This window comes from Suillus paluster (genome assembly GCF_016628075.1).
Source record: "Suillus paluster strain FC165 chromosome Unknown EDB91scaffold_26, whole genome shotgun sequence".
Taxonomy (NCBI): domain Eukaryota; kingdom Fungi; phylum Basidiomycota; class Agaricomycetes; order Boletales; family Suillaceae; genus Suillus; species Suillus paluster.
The window spans coordinates 279,055-299,243 of NW_024537586.1; the positions used below are offsets into that span (position 1 = coordinate 279,055).

Genomic DNA, 20,189 nt, shown 5'->3' on the forward strand with positions numbered 1-20,189 from the left:
TCATTATTTGACGTGAGCTTTTCGCCTTCGATTTGTTCACTTATTATGGAATTTGACCTTCCTTCATGCAGATCCTTGCCGTAAATACGACTGTTCTCAGTGGATGCCTTACTGGAAATCTACATATCGCTGAAGATCTGCTGACCCAAGAGATCGACGCAGATGACAACAGCCACGACTTGTATGCCAATCGATCAGTTATAAGGGCACGAAACTCCGAGTGGGACAAGGCGCTTCAAGATTCAGCCAAGGTCAGACGCTTTGCCCATCGTGATGCGTTTGACGTTGAGTTTACTTGGTGACATAGTCTATTACCGTTCAACCCTCGTTATTGGGTTACATTTCCAAGGCCATCGCCCTCTGCGGCAATGAGCAGTTCTCGGATGCGATGGAAGCTTTCCATCTCGCTTTCGTATGTTCGGATCATAATCCAATTACTGTTGATCTTTTACGATTGATCGAGGTATTCTCCTCGCTGTTTTCCTAGTCAGTCTGACTAAGAATTTGATGTAATTTTGTCCAGGCTGTTGCACTTTTCAATGCCGGTCGCCACGATGAGGCATTGCGGCGAGTTCAAGCCCTCACCATCGCTCATCAACGCTCGGATATACTTCCGTGCAGAGTTGTCAACGTAAGTTTTATGTCAGACCTCACGAGCTCCCTCGTATTCGAACACGTTTGTCAGTTGTATCTACGCGCGCAGCTCGCAATCATCACTTTCGAGGACGGGCGTTACAGCGAAGCTGCTGATCAACTCACGGCCAGTATTACTACTATAACCGACTTGTTCTCTCCTATATTGAAGATCTTCACGGTGGTGCGTCATTACGAAGCCACATTGCACATTTCCACTGATTGGTGATGTACTGTACAGCTCTTTGGCTGGGACTTGAATTCTTTATGGAAGATGATCAACCAGAGACGGTGTGACGCATGCTACCACGCTGATCGAGTGATCGAAGCGGTCGAATTTCACCAATACATGATGCGCATGATCGACGAGGATGCAAAGGACAGCTACCTCGAATGGTCCACTGGTGAGTGCTTTGGTCGTAGACGACTTGAACATTGACATTTACTCTGGGGTCATTTAGCCTTCAAGAAAAAGTGCACTGCGCGCTGTCTCACAAAGGGAGATGAGGCTGTTACTGCGAGAAATTATGAGGCAGCTATTCAACTATATTCGGCAGGAATCGGACTTGACTCCTCATGCGAGTCCCTCTTTGCGCACCGCAGTAAGGCAGATCTAGAACAAAACCTCTATGTGGATGCCCTGTCTGATGCGGACAAGGTGCGGACGTTATTCATCATCTCTCTAGCAGTTGTGCTTATATTGCCGATGCATGCTAGGTCATCGAACTCAATCCTTTATCTTATGTGGGGTACGAACTGAGGCATGCCGCGCTTTATCGTGCACAGCGCTATATTGAAGCAATCGAAGCTCTCAAAACCATGCTCTTGAAGTCAGACAATGCGCCCGACGCGCAGATACGAAGTAAGCCCGAACCCCTCATATGTCAACGTGAAAATGATTAACACTTTCTGCAGGGCTGCGTCAGCAGTATGTCAGTCCATCTGATGTCGAAGACGCGATTCGAAGAGCCATTAACGCGAAATTGGAAAATGCTCCGCTTCGCCTAATAAACACCACCACTGGGCATTTATGCAATCGAGAGGCACAGATCAAATCCTTTATGGAAAGCCCAGAGTACCAGGAGATTTTGTATTCATCGATGATGCATGCGCCCCTCCAAACGGTGCCCATCAGAGCAGCGGTCGCGAAGTACTTCGATTGGGTGATGTTATCGCACAGGTGGGAAAGCAAGGAGCCACTGCTGCACGACGTCCAGGGCAAGCCCGTGTACGGTTTGGATCCAGTCGGAACCACTGTGAAGCTGCAGACATTCTGCCAAATCGCTCGTGATGCAGGGCATCACTGGGCATGGAGCGATACATGCTGCATCGACCAGAATAACAACGTTGAGCTCCAACGATCAGTCAACTCCATGTTTGTCTGGTACCGTCAGTCAGCTCTTACGATCGTTTATTTGTCGGATGTTCCGCCTTCAGTGCAGTCAGGCGCACTCGCAAACAGCGCTTGGAACACGCGAGGATGGACTGTTCAGGAGTTTCTCGCTCCAAATGTCATTCTATTCTACCGGAAAGACTGGACCCCATATCTCAACGACTGCTCTCCCAACCACAAGGAGTCTGTCGTTATCATGAAGGAATTGGAAGATTCAACAGGCATAGATGCACAGGCCCTTGCCGCCTTCCGTCCAGGCATGAAGGGTGCGCGAGAGAAACTGCAATGGGCATCGACACGCGCCACGACCCTGCAGGAGGACATCGCATACTCATTGTTCGGCATTTTCGGCGTCCACCTACCTGTCATTTATGGGGAGACAAAGCAAAATGCGCTCGGTCGGCTCTTGCAGGAGATTGTTGCTCAGTCGGGTGACATTACAGCCCTGGACTGGATAGGAAAATCATCCGGGTTCAATAGCTGTCTTCCAGCTGACATTTCCTCATACAAACCTCTGCCATGCACGCCACCACTCCTATCTGAAGATCGCATACAAACGTTGGTCTCATCACTGCGAGATGCTGCCGTTGAGGAGCAGGCTTTGACGCTGTATACCCGGCTTGACCACCTGAGCGCTCCTCGTTTCGACCACCGCAGACTGCATCTGCCTTGCATCGCATTTCCTGTCACAGAAATCAGGCGGAGGCGTGGTCAAGACCGGGAGCTATGCTCCACGTATGATGTGAAGGCAGACGGTGTTCGAGACCTGCTAATCACCACCGAACACAAGCTGATTCAATTTTCGCCTGCAAGACCCACTCGGCAGACATTCTTGCTCATCCGTCCATGGAATCGGGATGATCTCGAGCTACCTGACTTTTCAGACGATGCGCAGGACATGGTCGAATCTATGCCTGAGTCTCCACTAGACGATTCGCTCGGTTGGTATCCTGGGGATGATGAACCTGTTGATACAGAGCCTCACGCACGAGAATTGAGGTTGATCGCTCGCTTGGGACAACCTTTTGGCGCACTTTTGCTAGCGCAGCAACGGGGTGGAGAGTACAAGAGGATTGCTTCGGATAACAATATCATCGCGCAAGTCAAGGACATGGCTTCTGTTCGTGACATGATGGATGTCAGGACGCTAGAGATATTGTAGCTATATGCATTTCAAAACATGAGTATTTCTGACGCATTTTCATTTATACCTCGACAATACCCGCATGGAATATTCCCCCGAGATATTTGTATTATATCGTATGCTCATTACGACAGGGGGATTACCACAATTGCATGATCGAACCGTTGCTGAGAGCTCAGAGTACCCCGCTGTTTGTCCGTACCTCACCGATCAGAGTCCATCAATTGAAGCACGGCCCCCGAAGAAACACGCCAACATGTACATACTAGATAGTCCCACGAGTCCGTGTGTCCCAAGAGTTCGCGCATTGACTCTAGCACACGCAATTCTGCACGGAATTCTTATGTATGTTGCATTTAGGTTCCCCCCAACATAATACACAGTGCCATGTTTTTTATTTGAAGAAAATCGAAGTAGATCTCGTCCCATGGCCAACTTATTGGTGCTGGAGGCTAGTTTTGTGCGTAGAAGGCTCGCTCTAAATGTCAGATCACCACATAAAATTCTGGAATGCGGTATGATGGTTATACACGATGAGAGAATACTAAAACAAATTTCTCTGGGGCCACATGCTTGTCAGGATCATCTGTAATAAAAGAAATATGCCTCAGACGTGACAATCTATCCAAAGCGTTACATCGAGACTGTGTAAATGGAAACTCCGCAATGCGGCACAAAAACACCAATGCCAAATTGAAGTCCTCGCAACACACTAGTACGTACGAACGGTTGCGGACACTGCGGAGTGTGAAAAGGCATTGCGGCAGACGTGTGACATGGTGTGACAAAGTGCGCGAACTAGGGAAAATGCACTTTTCTGCGCGGTAGTAACTCTCCGCCAGACTCAACACGTCGAGTTTCAAAAAAAAACTAGTAGATGTTGTACTTTCGATGTCAGGCTATCGAACTGTAAAAGAATTAAATTTTTATGTTTGTACGTTGTGGAGTAATAGACGTTACCCCCAAAATGCGCGAACTCTAGTGGACATCTAGTATTCATTGCACAAAAGCACAATATCACCAAAATGAACGACATTTATAGGAGGCATCCAGTTATGCTAGTCTGCATGTGCTACGACAAAGATAGCCATATCTCGAATGACTCCTCCCCCGTGTCACCATAAAACGTACGGAAGTCGAGTTCATAGGTGTCTTTTATCAATGCACAGGTTCCTGTCATATTGATGCATCAATCCCTGTAATTGTAAGGTTAGTAGTGATGCATTAGCGCTACCAACACCACACCACAATTAGATATAGCTTGTAGATAAGTAGTAGTTCAGGTTATATGCATATATTAGAACACAATAGACCGCTTTTTTTTGTACAATTTTGTTCTAATACCTGTTACAGGGCCCCCTCAAAAGTGACACAATGGAAAACATATGAAAAATATGTTCACTTCTCGGTCCCTTTGATATGTAGATGTTCTAGAGTGTTTATAGCATGTTTAGACATATATATGAACATATGACAGCCCTTAATACATCCCCTAGAGCGCCCCATATCATGTACTGTGCTGTACTAGCATAAAATAGAAAATAGCTACGCATTTTTTGAGCTTTAGGTATATAGACTTGGAAGTATGATCCCCAACATTCCTTCAATAGCATATGCAACACATCAGGAGCCTAGGTCAACAGGATCAGTCCCTGTGGTACTATGTGCTTACCCTCTCCTGGTGGTTCACCCCCCTGGGGGAAAAAATCCTGCAGCTCCAGCGCTCCAGGATGGTAGGGTGCCTGTTCCTATTGATATCTAGAGTATGTAAATCACATAGCTGCATGAGAATAGCAACAGAATCCTTCTCTACAATGGAATATCTCGTCCTGGCTATACTACTGCATATTTTCGCATTTTTGAGGTTTTACCACACAAACTATCCAAACTGTTTATATTTAACTTCTAGTACATATATAAAGTCTTCCCTGGCCAGGGATCAGACAGGAAAATGTCAGAGTATTTATATCAAGGATACATCTCCTATTCTCACTGATTAGGACTGTCATTAAAACTGAAAAAATGCGAAGCTATTTGTTATTTTTTTGTGTGCATACTACATCTGGTGGTGTAGGGACCTTTAGAGGGCCAAACAAGCGGTGGAATAGACTCATATATACTCAAAAACATATAATTAGTGTGTCAAGACATTCTATCATTGAAGGGGCAAAAATGCGGATGTGTTTTTGATATGTTTTTCCTGTATTATATGTACAGGTCTCTGGAGCTTGTATTGGGACAGAAACAGACAAAAAAGCGTTCTATTGTGACCTATTATATGTAAATAGCATACACTAATACTTCTCTACAGTAGATAGGTGGATATGGTATGGTGGTGGGCAGGAATGTGCTGGGGAGGAGTGTGGGAAATGTTGAGATCCAGGAGATGACCAGAAATGGCTATGTTTTGGGTGTAGTGACAAATTTCCCACAGTCTAAAAATGCGGTGGTGGGATGCATCAAAGATACATTGGGTGATGCACAAGTGATGCACCAAAGTACTCAGGTAGTGATGCATCACTGGTGTGCTACAGTTGCCCTGTTTGATGCATTGATATGACAGGAACCTGTGTGGTCACCAGGTTGGCATCTTCCGTCTGTCCCGGATGTGACATATCTCACTGCCTTCCGATTTTCCCTGCTTCAAACACTGGCTTAACCGATCCATCAGTCATATGTTGACTCTCATACTATCTTCCTTATATTCGTCCTTGATTTGCGGCAGCGTTGTCGGAAATCTTCCATCGCTTCTTGGTCCCCAGGCATGTTTTGGACCCGCTAGGATCGCAACTTTGCTTACTCTCTAAAGCTTGATAGGCGGGGAGCGTAGAATGCGGCGGATGTGTCATTAAACGACCTCTTCTCGGAACGCGATCGGCTATGGCACTTATGCAATGTTGGAAATTTAATATGTGCGTTTTCACGGTGTGCCACGTTGACTCATGTTCAGATTCATCTGGCAAGGTTCCGTCATCGGACCTGTTATGTCCCTGTCTTGAGAGAAGCATATGTGCCAATTATCAGGGGAAAAGTGGCGCCGGATCTCAAAGTGACAGCTAATGCTGTCCTCACCGCACGCCACATGAATAAGTGGATTTATTTATGGATCAACAAGCGATCGAACATACTTTTGACCCAGAGTTTCATGGTACTTATGCTTCATGCCGATATCTTTGTAAGTTTAATTTGGTACCACGCGGCTACTGATGTCATCTATCTAGGATCTACAGTCGATAGTAGTCATATTGGATGTGGACTGAGATCGCGTATCAGGTATCTTCTACTTGACGTTTGCTACTTTCCCCGGTAAGATCATATTCGCCCAGTACTGCGGGAATAAAGTATTAAAATCTTGCGCCCAGACTTCTTTCGGAAATTTGCCACTTCAGCATTGGAACCGGAGGTTTGGCGCACATTGGAATTAGGTTTAAATGATTATCTCCTACCATGTTCCGTGATATTCGTACGTCAAGACTGTATTCTACGTTGACCGCGTCACCTGAAGCCCTTTGTGCATCTAGCTTGCTACAAAAAATGGAGGAGAGGGTAAACCAGAGATACGTGTGCCTACTCTTGTCGTTCGTCCCAATGAGACTATTGTGAGATGGACGCTTGTATCTGTGTTACTCCCACTCTGACCTACGTAGGTCTGCCAAAGCCAAGGTCTCTACTTCATGATGCACATATGATCGGTACCGCTATCTTCGGATCAAGATTAATGGGTGTGCCTCTGTTCAGCACCGTTTACGGCTAACCTCTATCAAGCCCCCCATTCAACTAGATTCAGCTATATCTTACAGACATACTTACGTATGCTGCAAGCGTTGTCGCAGCTACTTCTATAAGCCTTCCCTTCCCCCAATCGCGTTAACGTTCACTGCACGCGTCATCAGACGTTACGTTCACTGCTTGCATTCACATTCCTCTCTTTGAACTCGGCTATGGGTGGAGGTGTTACACCCTTCCCTCATTTAGACATTGCGTTGGAGACCGGATGTGTATCCAAGTCCAATGGAATTAAAAATTAAGGATTATCTATCAACACCTCGAACGATCTTCCTTATTTATCAATTTCATCGGGGTTCTCTTCGTGATCACGGCAGGATGGTAGACCCCTCCAGACGCACCGGATCACGACGACTTAGCCTAGCAGGCGTCATTATCGCACTAATTCGCTACGTTGATTTCCAAATAGACGTTCATCGTAGTTGGTCGGTCCGGGACAGTCATCGATGGAATACCAAATTAATGATTAGTCACCTCCACCATCACAACAACGTCATTGAACAACAACGTCGACAGCTTCGCGACGAAGACCTGTGCATTGTCGTTGCCCATAAAAGGTGGACATAAAAGGTTTCGAGCGCAACACTCGAAACAGTTAAATTTGCCAATGCTACAAAAACAATTGATAACTAGATATGATAGATACGATGGGGTAAGGCAATGGAGATCGACGATACGGTTTGATACGGTCGATGTTTATTCAAACATCGATGCGTAAAATTAGAGTTGGATTTTCATGTCTGACGGGTTTGGGTGATTTCTTGCGAGTCACATGTCTTCACTGCATGCATGACCAGAAAGAATGCATATGCAACGGAGAAAATAAAGGATACAGTAAGCACCAAGTGAGTAAAAGTAAAGGTAAAGGCTACAAACGCAGGAACTAGCAAATACATAAACAACTAGCAGTGATCCAGGCTAAAGTCTATATAGCGACAGAGACATCCGATAACAAGGACAGCAAAGAAACGAAAAACAAAGCAGAGATAGCATGACCAGGGGTCAGAAATAAATAACGTCTCACATATGAGATGAATCAGGATCAGGATCAGAGTGCAGCTCAACACCAACACTAACAGCTGCGGTGCCGTAGCTCGACAATTCAGAGCATCAACCACACCCCACTCACAGCAACACCCAGCACAACGCTCATACCACCACACAAACTCTTCGACGCGCCGTTCGTACTGGTATTGACGGCAGCCGGCGCCGTCAGAGATGCACTTGACGCCTGAAAATCATGTAGCATCAGAATCACTATCGCAGGAACGAAACGATAAACACATACGGGTGGAGTGGCTGCTTCAATGACCTGAGGATCAGGTTCCGGGTCTGTGCCCGTGCTTGTGACTGCTGACGTCGGGACTGGCTCAGCGGTCCCAGAAGACACTGTGACTTCATCCAATGCATGTAACATGGGACGGCCGAATTGGGGTGCAGCAGAAGCTATAGTAACGAGATGAGTCAAAACACAAAGAACCACAGCGGCTGCACGTACCAGACATCGAAAACAGGCAAAGCGCCATTACGAACGCTGAGACGGCGGTGATGAAGGTCGAGCGGAAAATAAACATCATCTTGGCTTGCAAGTAGGGTTAAAAGAACGAATAAGATGAATGGATGAATGAACGACGGGCGGAGGGCTCAGGATATTGTGGCCGCTTGGAGCTCTTAGTTATAAGAAGAAAATGAAGGAGGCGGTTCTGGGACTTTAAAGTACGGCCAGTTACTGCGCGATGGAAGTGCTACAGCAAGGCACTCGCTGACTCGAGCCTATATAGCCCCGATGGCCGCGACAAGGCGCGTCATATACGGAAATGTCTGAGAAGCCAGGGTGCCACTATGGCAAGGCACGCTGTTTACGAGGGAATGGCCTGCCGCTATTAATGGGCCCAGACAAGAAATACCATGGGTACACTCACATCGCGGAGTTGTAACGCCCGTCAACCCACGCAGACTCATGGAATCTTTGTATTTTTCACCAAGGTCAGAACTGATTGGATGCACCCTGAATACAAGGAGTCGTTTCTGTGAAGATCTTGACAAGGTAAGTCCCAAATATGGAAACAAGGATGCGGTTAAGGTGTTTGTGTGTGTTTTGGGGCCCTAACCCTAACCCTAGATCGTGGTTTGTCACTCAAGAGTGAGGCGAATTGATACTGATAGTGCCACGAAAATAACATGCTAGTAAGCTAAGAATGCGCGCTGTAAGAAAAAGAAAGAAAAGGGGTAAACTCAATCGACATCATCCATCCCTCCACCCGGACGAGGCTGCGGATTATTTATCGTGACGAACGTGACTCCCCCAGAAGTACTTGACTGTCCCGGCGTTTGAGATGTGCCCGGGGCAGAGGACGGCTTTTGCTTGTTTTTTGGCTTCGTAAACTTGCGTTTCTGCTGCCTGCAGAACTCCCACAGTGCTTCAAGCGCATCGATGAGGAATATTTTGCTTGGTTTGTCGGAGAGCCTTTGTCGACAATTCGATCAGTTAGTATAAGACGTCAGCGGGAAAGAACCCACCGTCCTGTCATCTCATCTACTATGTCCTGCACACCCATGAAGGGCATCATCTCCAGGATGACAGTATACACATTCAGTAGCACTGCCATTCCTCCCTTTATTGTCCGGCCTGCCGCTATCCAACCATCGAGGCGTGCCTTGAGGTTTGGTCGGAACTCCTCCCGCAGGTCATCTAGCTCCGGATCATCAATCTCCAAGTCAATGTACCCGAGCGGGTCCGCGTCATCCATAGCCCCTTCCATCCCAGGTGGGAGAGGAAGACCCATCATAAGCGCCGCAAGTGCCATCGGATGGGTGCTGTCACTGGAGGGCGTCACCACAGCACCCACCCAGCGCTCAATCCGTCCGCGTCGCCCCAGTGCCTCCTGGCGTAATGCAAGTATCTCGGTTAGCTCCGTCTTATTGGCCTGAACATCAATATGGCAAAATGCGCTCCGTACGGCGGCGCGTATGGCATGTGCCGTGTCGAGCAGTTCTTTCTCGAGGATACGCAGTGCATTTAACTGGTAGAACGGTTTTGAGGCAAGAATTATGGTTGAAAGCTGATGTGCTGGCGCGTCACGAGGACGCAGAAGGTGGGCGTGGCTGTTGAGTAAGCTATTGATATTATCTGCGTGGGCATGCAGCGCGCAGATATGCAATGCAGCGGCATAATTCTCGGAGCTGTAGGTGGCGACACACATGAGTGCGGGGAGGAGCTCTTCGCAAAGTTCGTCCTCGTCTATTCCATCTGCTTCGGATATGTCGCCAATACTTGCGAAGAGAGCCGGGCTGGGCATAGTGGAGAAGAGGGAGATGAGGAAGGTGCGAATGAGATCGCGCAGGGAGATGCGAACGTTATTGAGTTTGTGAGACCAATGAGATGCGTGGAATCCACAGGGACATTGAGCATCGCTGCATGCGGCACCGTTGGAGCTGCCATCAGTGTCGGTGTAGTCTTCGCTGTGGTCATCGTCATAATCGATATCGTCATCAAGGCCTTCATCTTCGTCTTCGTCTTCATCGGCTGATGCCACGGCGTAAAGGTTATCACAGTTTAGTTAAGGGAGTGGAGCTTACCTTTTCGACCACCGTAGAGTAATCGCTCGAGGGCTTTCCAGCCATGTTCGACGCGTATATCGTCGAGCATATCAGGTATAGCGGCCTTCTGGCGCTTAGTGCCATCGGCAAGCATGACCACAAACAGGTCACGCCAAATCCAAAGCATGACACGCTCAAGGTTATGCGCGCCAGTGAAATGGAAAGACTTGACGACCTTGCCAGAGGAGCGTCTTATTTTTACGGAGATGTACATATTCATGAAAGAACACTTGCACCTGAAAGGATATAAGCCACGCCAACTAAGACTGCACAAGACCTTACCCGACGCGCGCGTTTCCGATCTGTTCGACCGCTTGAGACGCGTACAAGAGACAAGCATGGGCCTTTGAGAAATTTGTACCGTATTCATAGACGACTCTCCAAATATCATTGAGCCAGTCGATAACGCTGTCGATGACTTCTGCGAGGAGTTCTTCTTTGCGAGACTTTTCTTTCACATATGATCGTTTGTTGTCACGAGCGAGTTCGTCGAGAAGTGCAGCGATCTCCAATTTTTTTGCTTTGAGGTTCAAAGTTGGCATGTCGGCATAGGTTTTGTGCATGCGGGCTGCTGATGCAAGAGTACGGTTTGATTTGTCTTTGGAGATGACATTGAGAAGTGGTGCAAGGGAACTCTCGACGAGAGCGTGCTGTGCATCAGGTGGAAGTGATTCGTATAGCTGTAGAAACCTGTATAATTATTAGAACTAGTATTAAATTGATTGATGAACTTACTTTGCACTGGCCAGTGAGCCAGACGGCATAATGATGAGAAGTGATGTAGGGTGACGTGTGACTGGGGTGTGACTGGGGTGTGTTCTTGAACTTCTTGTGAGTGTAATAATTTAAATTCTGATTGAACTAACGCGGTTATGAACGTAGGAAATGTGAATTATCATGTAAGTGATCATTGATCTTGTTATACTTAACACAGGTAAGTCATAGGTCAATGATTGTACCCGGTCCGGGCGCGTGTACCTTGCCAGGTTAGTGTTAGCCTCGAGGCGGCGCTTCCATTCGCGGCCCTTACCCACCCCTACAGTCTGCTTGCAACGCCTTAGGCCACGTTGGAAACGCGCGTACGTTTAACTTACGCTCTTCAGCTTGTTATCTTCCAGATCTTACCTTTGCTTTCTTCCCCCATCTTTCAGCGAGCATCACAGTCATTGCGCGCACTATATAGCCCATGACAACTACCAGTCACTCCCCACACAAACCAAGAAAAGTTCAAATGTATTCCGGTGTTCAAGGTCTGTTCCTTTTATTTTTTGCTCTCGTGCCTATGTTCCCATCGCAGTGCCTTCTCAATGTGTGGGCGATCATCATGATTAGCATGGCCCGGCCGTTTTTGTGTCCTAACACGTCCCTTCTACATCGTCAGTTTTACGTCTCGTACGATAGTTATGCTTCTACAGCACCTTCCATTCCATTCACCCGTCGTACTCAATTCCATTGCCTTTTGTTAAAACGCTACCGGATCTTCTCTTATCCAATAATTGCTTCAACTCCCAAAACTGACGCTTTATATTAGGCTCGTCCCAGAACACACCACCTCGTGAGATGTCCCCATCTCCAAGACAAAGGACGATCAAGGCCCAATCTCTGCCTGTCGTGCCCTCCGTCATGCAAATTTTCAATGCAACCCAGGCTGCGAATCAACGCCAGGCACAACAGGCAAGCCCCACCACTGCAAACATATCCCCGCAGTCAAAACGCACTTCCTCTCCGCCTGCCCTCACGCAAGTCGCACCCAACGTGACTAAACTCCCATCTCCACACAATCAGCCTTCTCATCTCCGAGAAGAAGCAATCCAGGGGCACTACCCCCCATCGGCTCCTATTCACTCAATGAATCAACCAAACATGCATCAGGCCCCACCTCCACTCCAACACTCACTCAGCCAGCCTAACATTCATCAGCCCCCTCCTCTACCCCAACACTCACTCAGTCAGCCCAACATCCACGCTCACCTTGGCATGAATCCACCAATGGGTTACCCACGCCCTATTAACAGGGTACCCCCTCCCCAGTTCTTAACACACTTCCATGCCATGGAGGAGAATTGGCATATGACAGAAGAGCTCATGGCAGAGATTGAGCGAGCGGACTATGCACAAGCCCTGAGCCAGCAGCCGCCCGTGCCTGGAATGTCTGGCGTTGCCTACGCCGGCGGCGCAGCGAGCGGCGCCGTGTATGTCCGCGAGGTGCCTTCACCTCTCAAAGACCCTGTCGGCGATCGCGTCCGCGCGAACGAACGAGCGAGTCCAAAGGATGCAGATGGTCAAGGGAGCGGTGGTGTCCAGCGCTCCCGCTCCATGCGCGTTGTTGAACGCGAGAAGGAAGTCCAACAGAGCGATAGTGCTCGTGCGCGTGAGCGCTCACTCCCGTCGAGTCAGACTGGGTCTCCGTCCTACTCACCCTTGGGACACCCCCAGCAGCGTGTGCCCTCTCCTGAGCGCGCTTCTCCCTCTTACCACACGCCTAATGGCTCGTCCGGTGGTGAGAGCGTGACTGCAGTGGACGTCGATTATGTTTCGTATAAGCGGGACTCGTATCAATCTAATTCAAGCTCCTCTCATAGGCTACCCAGTCCCCCGCCCACAGCGCGGAAAGCCAATGCTGCGGACAATGCCCGCGTGACACCACCTGCAGTCAGCAAGCTAGCCAGCAACACACCACCCCTGCAGGCCATGAAGACCCGAACTCCTGACAAGTCACTTCCTGTCCAAGAAGAACCAGAAGACGATATCGCAGCCTCTAAGAACGGCGATAGCTATAATCACGTGAATGGCTACCACGATGATGATGACACTCTCATCGAAAACGACAATGAATTCCCCGTCGACGGAGACCACGACGGAGAACCAGAATCATATACCCCACGCTCACCTACTGCCAGCTTACCCGAACCTTATAGGCAATACTCCCCGCAGCAACCCGCAAATCAGCGCCTCGCCAGTCTTACAAAGCACCACCGCAATGGCAGCACAGACCGACTAGGCCTCCGCAGCTTCGACGCTGCAGTCTTTGAAAAGCCTCCCGTCAGACCTACTGAGGAGCGCCGTGAGTCGCCTGCACTTCCGGTGAGGCTGACGACTGAGCAGGTTGACTCTGTACCAGAGCATGATCTGCGGCACCAACACAGCCGCACGTTTTCTGACACTCGTGGTGCAGAACAGCAACTACACCAGCACCAGCACCAGAGCAATGGACGGCCGCACCCATTGCAAAATCAAGTCTACTCGGATGATCAAAATCATGATGATGCTGCAGCTGCCTATATATCGCATTACTTCCAGTCTCCTCGTCCAGTCGCGCCCATACCGCCTACGCCTCACAGCCAGACTGCTGCTCCGTCACCGTTGATATCCAGCATGCAAGCTAGCCCAGCACCACCAGTAGGCTCGCCCTATCCTTACCCGTTCTCGCACGTTCGGCGCAACAACACCTATTCTGCATATCCCATCCACACAGCGCCTTCTTCTAACTATGACCCCAATCATCCATCGGTGATCGAAGAACAACTTGCCCTCCAGATGCAGATGTACGCCCTGAACAACCACGCAGCATTATCGGACTCCACGTTCTCGCCATCGTCAACGCCTTTCCCCGGCCCTGGATACAACCCATGGACGTACCTGCAGGCGTCCCGTGCATTCGGAGGCGTACGGCCACGTTTCGACTCCACCGCAACGATGAGTATCCAGTCAAGCCCGAGCCATCAACCAGTCAGCCTTCCGTTCCCGACGGGCAGAGGTCGTGGGATCAAGCGGCGTCAGACATCCAATGATCTACGAATCCAGAGCACGAAGCGGAAGATCAAGCCACCGCCTCGTGTGGACAGCACCCAGCCGCGGGATACAAGCCCCGAGCCATACTCGTCTGGCGAGGAGACCGCTGGTGAGGAGCGGTTTGAGGTGGCTGAGGAGGGGAACTGGGTGAATGGGACGGTGCCTGATGATGGCGCTGAGTGGGTTGATGAGGACGAGGATGATAAGGATGATTTGTTAGACTTGGAGTATCATCCGAACTACGTCAACAACATAGAAAAGAGACGGAGGAGATGGGATACACGGTGGGAAGCTTTGCAGCAGGCGGTGAGATGATTTGTTGTCGAAAGTTATGGGTTGATGCTGACATGTCGTATAGTTCCAAGCGCTTGATTGCGAGACGGATACGACCATGGTCCTCCTTGCTGCACCCTCGCATTCTACAAAACTGCATGCACTGACATCACGTTCGATCCGTCGCGAAATAGGGACGCAGTCCCCTGGAATACTCAACATACGAAACTCTTTCCGCGGCATCGCTGCCCGTAGACGAGCATCCCGCGCCAAGGGCATAACACTCGTCGACAGACTCCTCAACTCTGCTTCTTCGGGAGATGGTTCCGACGGCAGCTCAGAGTCGCGAGAAGGAGACCTCAAGCGCGCACTCGAGACCGCACTCGGCAGCCTCGGTGCCCTTCGCTCGATATACGACAACCGCGTCGCACGCTGGGAGGACGAAATGGGGCGCATCAGCGACGAGCGGGAGCGCGTTGAAATGCTACTCCGCCAGACTCTGGGTGTCAGTTTGCAAAACGGCGATGGCCTTCCATCTGACGGGTAATTTATTGTGTCGTGATCCACCCCAATATATGCGCACGTATGACCCCTACTTTGACCTATGCAATATACTGTACCTATGTACGTTCTATGCTGTTTCCAGTAACACCTCTTCACACGCGTCTAGATATGTTCATCTGGTGGTATACCCCCTGATCCATGTACTGCATTATGCTTGCTATTGTACACATGTCCTTGAGTGTCTGCTCTACTTTCCTGGACTGCTTGAATTGTGAATAATAAATTACGGTAATAAGATTATGGATTACAACTCGTCTGAGAAGACTCGCTGGGCTGGCGTAAGGGAATACTCCAAGGTCTCTAACCATGCTCTGAGAATGCCGTTGAACACTTGGGGGTGCTCGAGGTGGGGCCAGTGGGCACCTTCCATTGTCTTCATTCGACTGTCAAAGGAGTTTTTGGCGAAAGATCATAGCACATACCTTGGTCGTCAGTTGTGGGAGGAACGCCGCTGATTTCAAGTACTTGGCGGCGAACACCCAGTCTGCGACAGGATCCTGTGGTGATGCACATGAGTAAGGTGTTGCATCTTTTGACAGATAACCCACGTTTAGAGGCAAAACAGACAAGACGGGCTGAGGAATGGTGTAATTCGCTTGCGCTTGAGTAGATTGCCATGTTCCATAGCGGTTCTAAGCATCTCATATTCAGTCATGGGTGTATTGTGAGAAGATATCTACGTACTCCGCGAGTGTAGAAGATGAGAGCTGCGGGGTATTGATTAGCGCAATCCGGCATCTGAGCAATCCTGTTTCGTACTATGGTCAAATTTCTGTATGCTGAACCGTTCGACAAAATAGTCTTCGTCGTCCGAGGTGAAGAATGGAATGGGAGGAATCTGGTCAAGGTTAGTAACCTTATCATAGAATAAGTGCCATGCGTACCTCCGTTACATTGTCATATGCACCGAGGTAGGTATTGACGCTTGTGAGGAAGCTGTCTGGAGGGGTGCTGTTGACAGTGCGCAAAGTAGCGCGCAAGCTTCTCCTGATATCCTTGTTCAGCTCTGCTACGGCTTCTGTCGTATGGTTCTCGAAGAAAACTTGGTACGCCAGCTTAGGCATGACTGCTGCGAGCTGAGCGCTGTCCGCAAAGGGACCGGCAGAGTGCATATACTGGTTATGATTGTTAGGCAGGGAATTTGTGAGGCAACGGTCTGTTTACCGGAACAGTCACGCCAACCAGGGCATAGAAGACATCAGGTCGTCTCCGGGCAGCCTCATAGCAAACCTCAGCACCCCAGTCATGACTATACAGATATTAGATGAGTAGGAACAGATCCGCTGAGTTCAAAACATACCCGAGACAAACGGCAGATTGGATCCCAACATGTCCGAGGACACAAGTGAGATCGCCAGTGATATCGGCCAACGTACTGGATGACTGTACATCAGCGGGGTGTGTTGAACCCCCGAAGCCACGAACGTCGATGGCTATCATGCGATACTCGTCCTGAAACAGATCAGCCTGAGAGGTGTCGGCAGATGGAAAAGATATCTACCTTGAACTCTTCAATCTGGTACCCCCAAGAGCTCCAAAGACTGGGCCAGCCGTGGACCATGATGATGCTCTTCTCTGCGGTTGGGTTGACATCCACATAATCTATGACCACAATATTAACATGTCTGTGGGCAAGGAACGCGCATATATGCGTACCAATGGTAATGTTGACCTCCTCATTCAAGACGCGATCCACAGCTCTGCAACTGGTAGACTGGATGGTATATGCCCTTGGATTGGAGGTAGCAGCAGCTCCCGCCACGAATGACAGGACCAAAAGAAGAGTGAGGCGGGCAGACCAATGCATTGGACGCAGTTCTGGTCAGAGTTTAACTGACTCGTATTAGTATCTGCTGGGGGTTCGGGAAAACGGCGTCTTTCCCGGCGTTCGTATATGCAAGAGATGCCGTTTGGAATTCTGCATGCCTGCCACTACGGCAGCCACCAGAGTCACAGCTGGGCAGAAAGATCACAAGTCCATGCTCTGCCATGCTAATAGGCTATACAACCTATAGTCACCTCCGTACTCGGTCACGTCGATGTGAAAGTCTAAGTAATCAACTTGAACTCCGCCTGCCGATTTCCTTTCAACCTCCGAGTAGCGAAAACAATCGATATTTTGTTGATCACACTGAGGGAGCTCTGTAGTTGTGATAGTTTGCGAGTCATAGAGCACTTGCATTGTGCAGGTTGTACAACCTATCGATTTCAGTCATTCCGTGAAAACCAGAGGAACAAACCGTCACGCGCCAGTGACTGGGATTATCAGGCCATGTCAATCAAGGCTCGCGTGCAAAGAACGACTGACTTGTGACCTTGTACTTATATTCAATCCGACCAAAGTTGAGATGACATTCCAGTCATTCCGTGAAAACGAGAGGAATATCAACAAACTGTCACTCGTCAGATCAGATCAGAGATTCCATGCGGTCACACTGAATGAGAACTCATTCAATGCTGTCACATGGCATCTCCAACTGACTCGGAGACTACGAGTACTTGAATGAAAGGAAGGACTCACCTGTGCGTGACCTCATTCATCTTAATTCTTCTTGTCGTCCAAATTATGTGTGATGTTGTCGGGCCATCTTTATTTGTAAAAACCGGGGCGGGCTTGCTCGCGCTGACAACCTCGGCTCTTTAAGCCTCTTGGCGAGGAAGCAGACTGATGTCGTAACGATGTCACTGAGGTGCAAACGGCGTGGGATATCAGCCAGATACCTGCAACCTCAGAGCTACCCGGTGGGTGTCCTCGGTACAACACTAAGTGGTCGGAGGTCCACACTCGCCGAGCCACCACAAGGTCCCGATGTCTTGATAATGGTGCAATTGTTAGTGGCGAGGCAAGAAGATGACAGTGAAGACCTCGAACAGCTGAGGGTGTGAATGTGGCGAACAAACACGACTTGAAGAGCATTAGAGGACCCAAGTCCTATCACCTGCGCACCTTCCACACAGCCGCAAAGGTCAGTAGCTAGATTTTGCCGTCCCATTGATGGTACATCTTGAGGTGCGCTGGAGTCTTCCGCGACAACCTGGGCGTGGTCGGTATCGGTTAGTCACTAGAGGAGTAAGACGGCGGCGGGAAAAGACATGCCGGTAGTCTCGATGTGAGCTCTCCGCCGCCAGACCTGAGCGCAATCAAGAGAATGTTAGTCGTCTGACACACAGGATGCACTATGAGCAAGAAACATATAATGCAGTGGCGTCCAGCGCGCAAGATTCAAGGTTTGCTAGTGGCGGAAAGGACTAGAGCGTCGGTAGGATGCCATATACGTCTGAGTCGCACAAGGCAAGCGCTGTGAAGATAAGAAGGAAGAGCGGATGAAAGAGTGAAGCGGGACGGAGGGATATACACCAGGAGGGCGGCTGATCATTATTTGGTTGTCGACACAACAAAGGGGTGAATCTGCCAAATATAGATTCTTTGCAAAGGTAAGCGTGAGGCGTCATAGCAGGTCACCGATGTCATCAGATATTCGAGAGAGATTCATATCACCGACAGACCCCAATTGCATTGCACGAAAGTCAATCCCCATAGCTGATTCTTCTGAATCTTCTGCGGCGTTGCAAAGAAGAATTCAGTCTTTTCAAGTATAATTTTGAGACTTCATAACTACCCATGTCATGTCGATAGCCCGCGTGTGCCATGAACCTCCATGAACGCGGATATACAGTAAACAGATAAATTTGAAATTGGACGCGCAGGTCACATGACGCAAGCCTTCTGATCCTAACAGCACCAAACATGGTTGATCTTAGAATTTCACGGTAGAGAGAACATCGTCGTATGTTGATAAGAAGGTGATGATGCATATTAGGCATGTTGACCAGGACCCTCTGTATTCACACAGATAATCGTGCTCTGTCTAGAACTAGTCGAAACGCAGGGAATATACGCCGTTTACCCCAGTCAGGTTTCGATTTCTGTCTTTATCACTGCAGACGTCAATGAGATGATCTTCAGAGCATCTTCTAACTTGCAGGTATGTTGTGCAGTCCAGAATTCAGCGAATCCTGACTCTAGTCTCCCATAGCTAGACCTATAGAAAAAGGAAGACAGTCGTTCCTTCTAATAACTCTTACTTCGTCAATACTTCGTTTCATAGTTCTTGAGTTCAAACCAGCAACCGATATTCTCCCTCCTCGTTACTTCATTCCAATGTCCCGCCTCTCCATGTATCTTTCCAGTTCAACGAGAATGAGCGCACCCCGCTGCGAGCGCCAAGTGTACTTAAATTTCTTGCAGTCGATGTCAAGGACACTTATTTGGAACTGGACCCTCGACGGGTGCTGGCATGCCTGTTTGGAGAAGGCTGGCGCGCCTCTGAATTTGCCTCATTTCCGTATAAAATCTGCCAAGGGGCCTGGCGAAGCAGAAGACACCGCCAAATTTGTTTTCCCCACTGTCTGCCATGCAGTACGCGATAAAGAAGCTCGACTCTGTCGTCGACGCATGGGCATACACATCGCGGGAGATGGTACTACAGCCAACTCCACCCTCGCAGTCCTCCAGAGTCCTCCCACACCCCCTCAGCATCTCCCCACGCCCAACTGCATCCACCACTACCTCATGCCCACCCTCCAGCATCTTGCTACCTTGCCGCCACCTTCTATGAGATAACATGAACCCTTCATGAATAAATGATGCTCTCGTCCTCTGTGCTTGAGAATCGAAGACTATTTTCGAGATGTAAGCCCTGGCCTGAGCCCTGAACCTGAGCCCTGACCTGGCTCGGACGTACACGAAACCGAAATCCAGGCCCTCTGATAGGGCCTGACTCGAGTTTTCACCGGGCCCAAGCCTCTAAAGCCATGCTCGGAACTTCACCCATAGCGAGCCGATCTATATGGGAATCGTAACACATCGTTCCTCATGTACGTACTCTTTCTTTTGTTGTTCCGTGATAGAAATCATTTGGCAGGAATAAAAGACGACTTCAAGGCCTCATCACCCATCATTCACCTACTCTCCTCGAAACCACATCCATCTACTTTTTGACC

General features: G+C 49.1%; 5 protein-coding genes across 5 annotated transcripts; 2 read left to right on the forward strand and 3 right to left on the reverse strand.

Annotated features, from left to right (window-relative positions):
* Positions 1-7,866: 7,866 nt before the first annotated feature.
* EDB91DRAFT_363142 (uncharacterized protein) lies at positions 7,867-8,631 on the reverse strand. Its single transcript, XM_041327004.1, has 3 exons — positions 8,455-8,631; positions 8,245-8,402; positions 7,867-8,187 (listed from the first exon to the last, which is right to left on the reverse strand). The coding sequence occupies exons 1-3, from the start codon at positions 8,531-8,533 to the stop codon at positions 8,059-8,061; spliced, it is 366 nt and encodes a 121-aa protein (XP_041177152.1). The 5' UTR covers positions 8,534-8,631; the 3' UTR covers positions 7,867-8,058.
* Positions 8,632-9,191: 560 nt separating this feature from the next.
* On the reverse strand, positions 9,192-11,320 carry EDB91DRAFT_1248512 (uncharacterized protein; the record flags this gene model as incomplete). Its single annotated transcript, XM_041322946.1, has 5 exons — positions 9,192-9,423; positions 9,477-10,482; positions 10,536-10,792; positions 10,839-11,246; positions 11,292-11,320. The coding sequence occupies 5 exons, from the start codon at positions 11,318-11,320 to the stop codon at positions 9,192-9,194; spliced, it is 1,932 nt and encodes a 643-aa protein (XP_041177153.1).
* A 1,213-nt stretch (positions 11,321-12,533) lies between these two features.
* On the forward strand, positions 12,534-15,168 carry EDB91DRAFT_1237374 (uncharacterized protein; the record flags this gene model as incomplete). The annotated part of the gene is made up of 2 exons (XM_041321582.1): positions 12,534-14,654; positions 14,707-15,168. The coding sequence occupies 2 exons, from the start codon at positions 12,534-12,536 to the stop codon at positions 15,166-15,168; spliced, it is 2,583 nt and encodes an 860-aa protein (XP_041177154.1).
* Positions 15,169-15,429: 261 nt separating this feature from the next.
* EDB91DRAFT_1053308 (Alpha/Beta hydrolase protein) lies at positions 15,430-16,992 on the reverse strand (the record flags this gene model as incomplete). The annotated part of the gene is made up of 10 exons (XM_041313739.1): positions 15,430-15,558; positions 15,608-15,682; positions 15,734-15,817; positions 15,870-15,892; positions 15,945-16,023; positions 16,070-16,300; positions 16,350-16,434; positions 16,486-16,637; positions 16,687-16,787; positions 16,842-16,992. 10 exons carry the CDS (start codon positions 16,990-16,992, stop codon positions 15,430-15,432), a joined length of 1,110 nt encoding a protein of 369 aa, XP_041177155.1.
* Positions 16,993-17,864: 872 nt separating this feature from the next.
* On the forward strand, positions 17,865-19,809 carry EDB91DRAFT_1336607 (uncharacterized protein; the record flags this gene model as incomplete). The annotated part of the gene is made up of 9 exons (XM_041325543.1): positions 17,865-18,016; positions 18,098-18,151; positions 18,196-18,239; positions 18,389-18,413; positions 18,608-18,620; positions 18,823-18,861; positions 18,948-18,989; positions 19,040-19,171; positions 19,435-19,809. 9 exons carry the CDS (start codon positions 17,865-17,867, stop codon positions 19,807-19,809), a joined length of 876 nt encoding a protein of 291 aa, XP_041177156.1.
* Between the last annotated feature and the right edge of the window lie 380 nt (positions 19,810-20,189).

Bases quoted from the DNA above. Each gene is read 5' to 3' on its own strand.
- EDB91DRAFT_363142 (XM_041327004.1), bottom strand. From the start codon at position 8,533: ATGATGTTTATTTTCCGCTCGACCTTCATCACCGCCGTCTCAGCGTTC. The intron at 8,403-8,454 runs GTACGTGCAGCC...TCGTTACTATAG, and splicing joins TTGCCTGTTTTCGATGTCTG to CTTCTGCTGCACCCCAATTC. The intron at 8,188-8,244 runs GTATGTGTTTAT...CATGATTTTCAG, and splicing joins TTGAAGCAGCCACTCCACCC to GCGTCAAGTGCATCTCTGAC.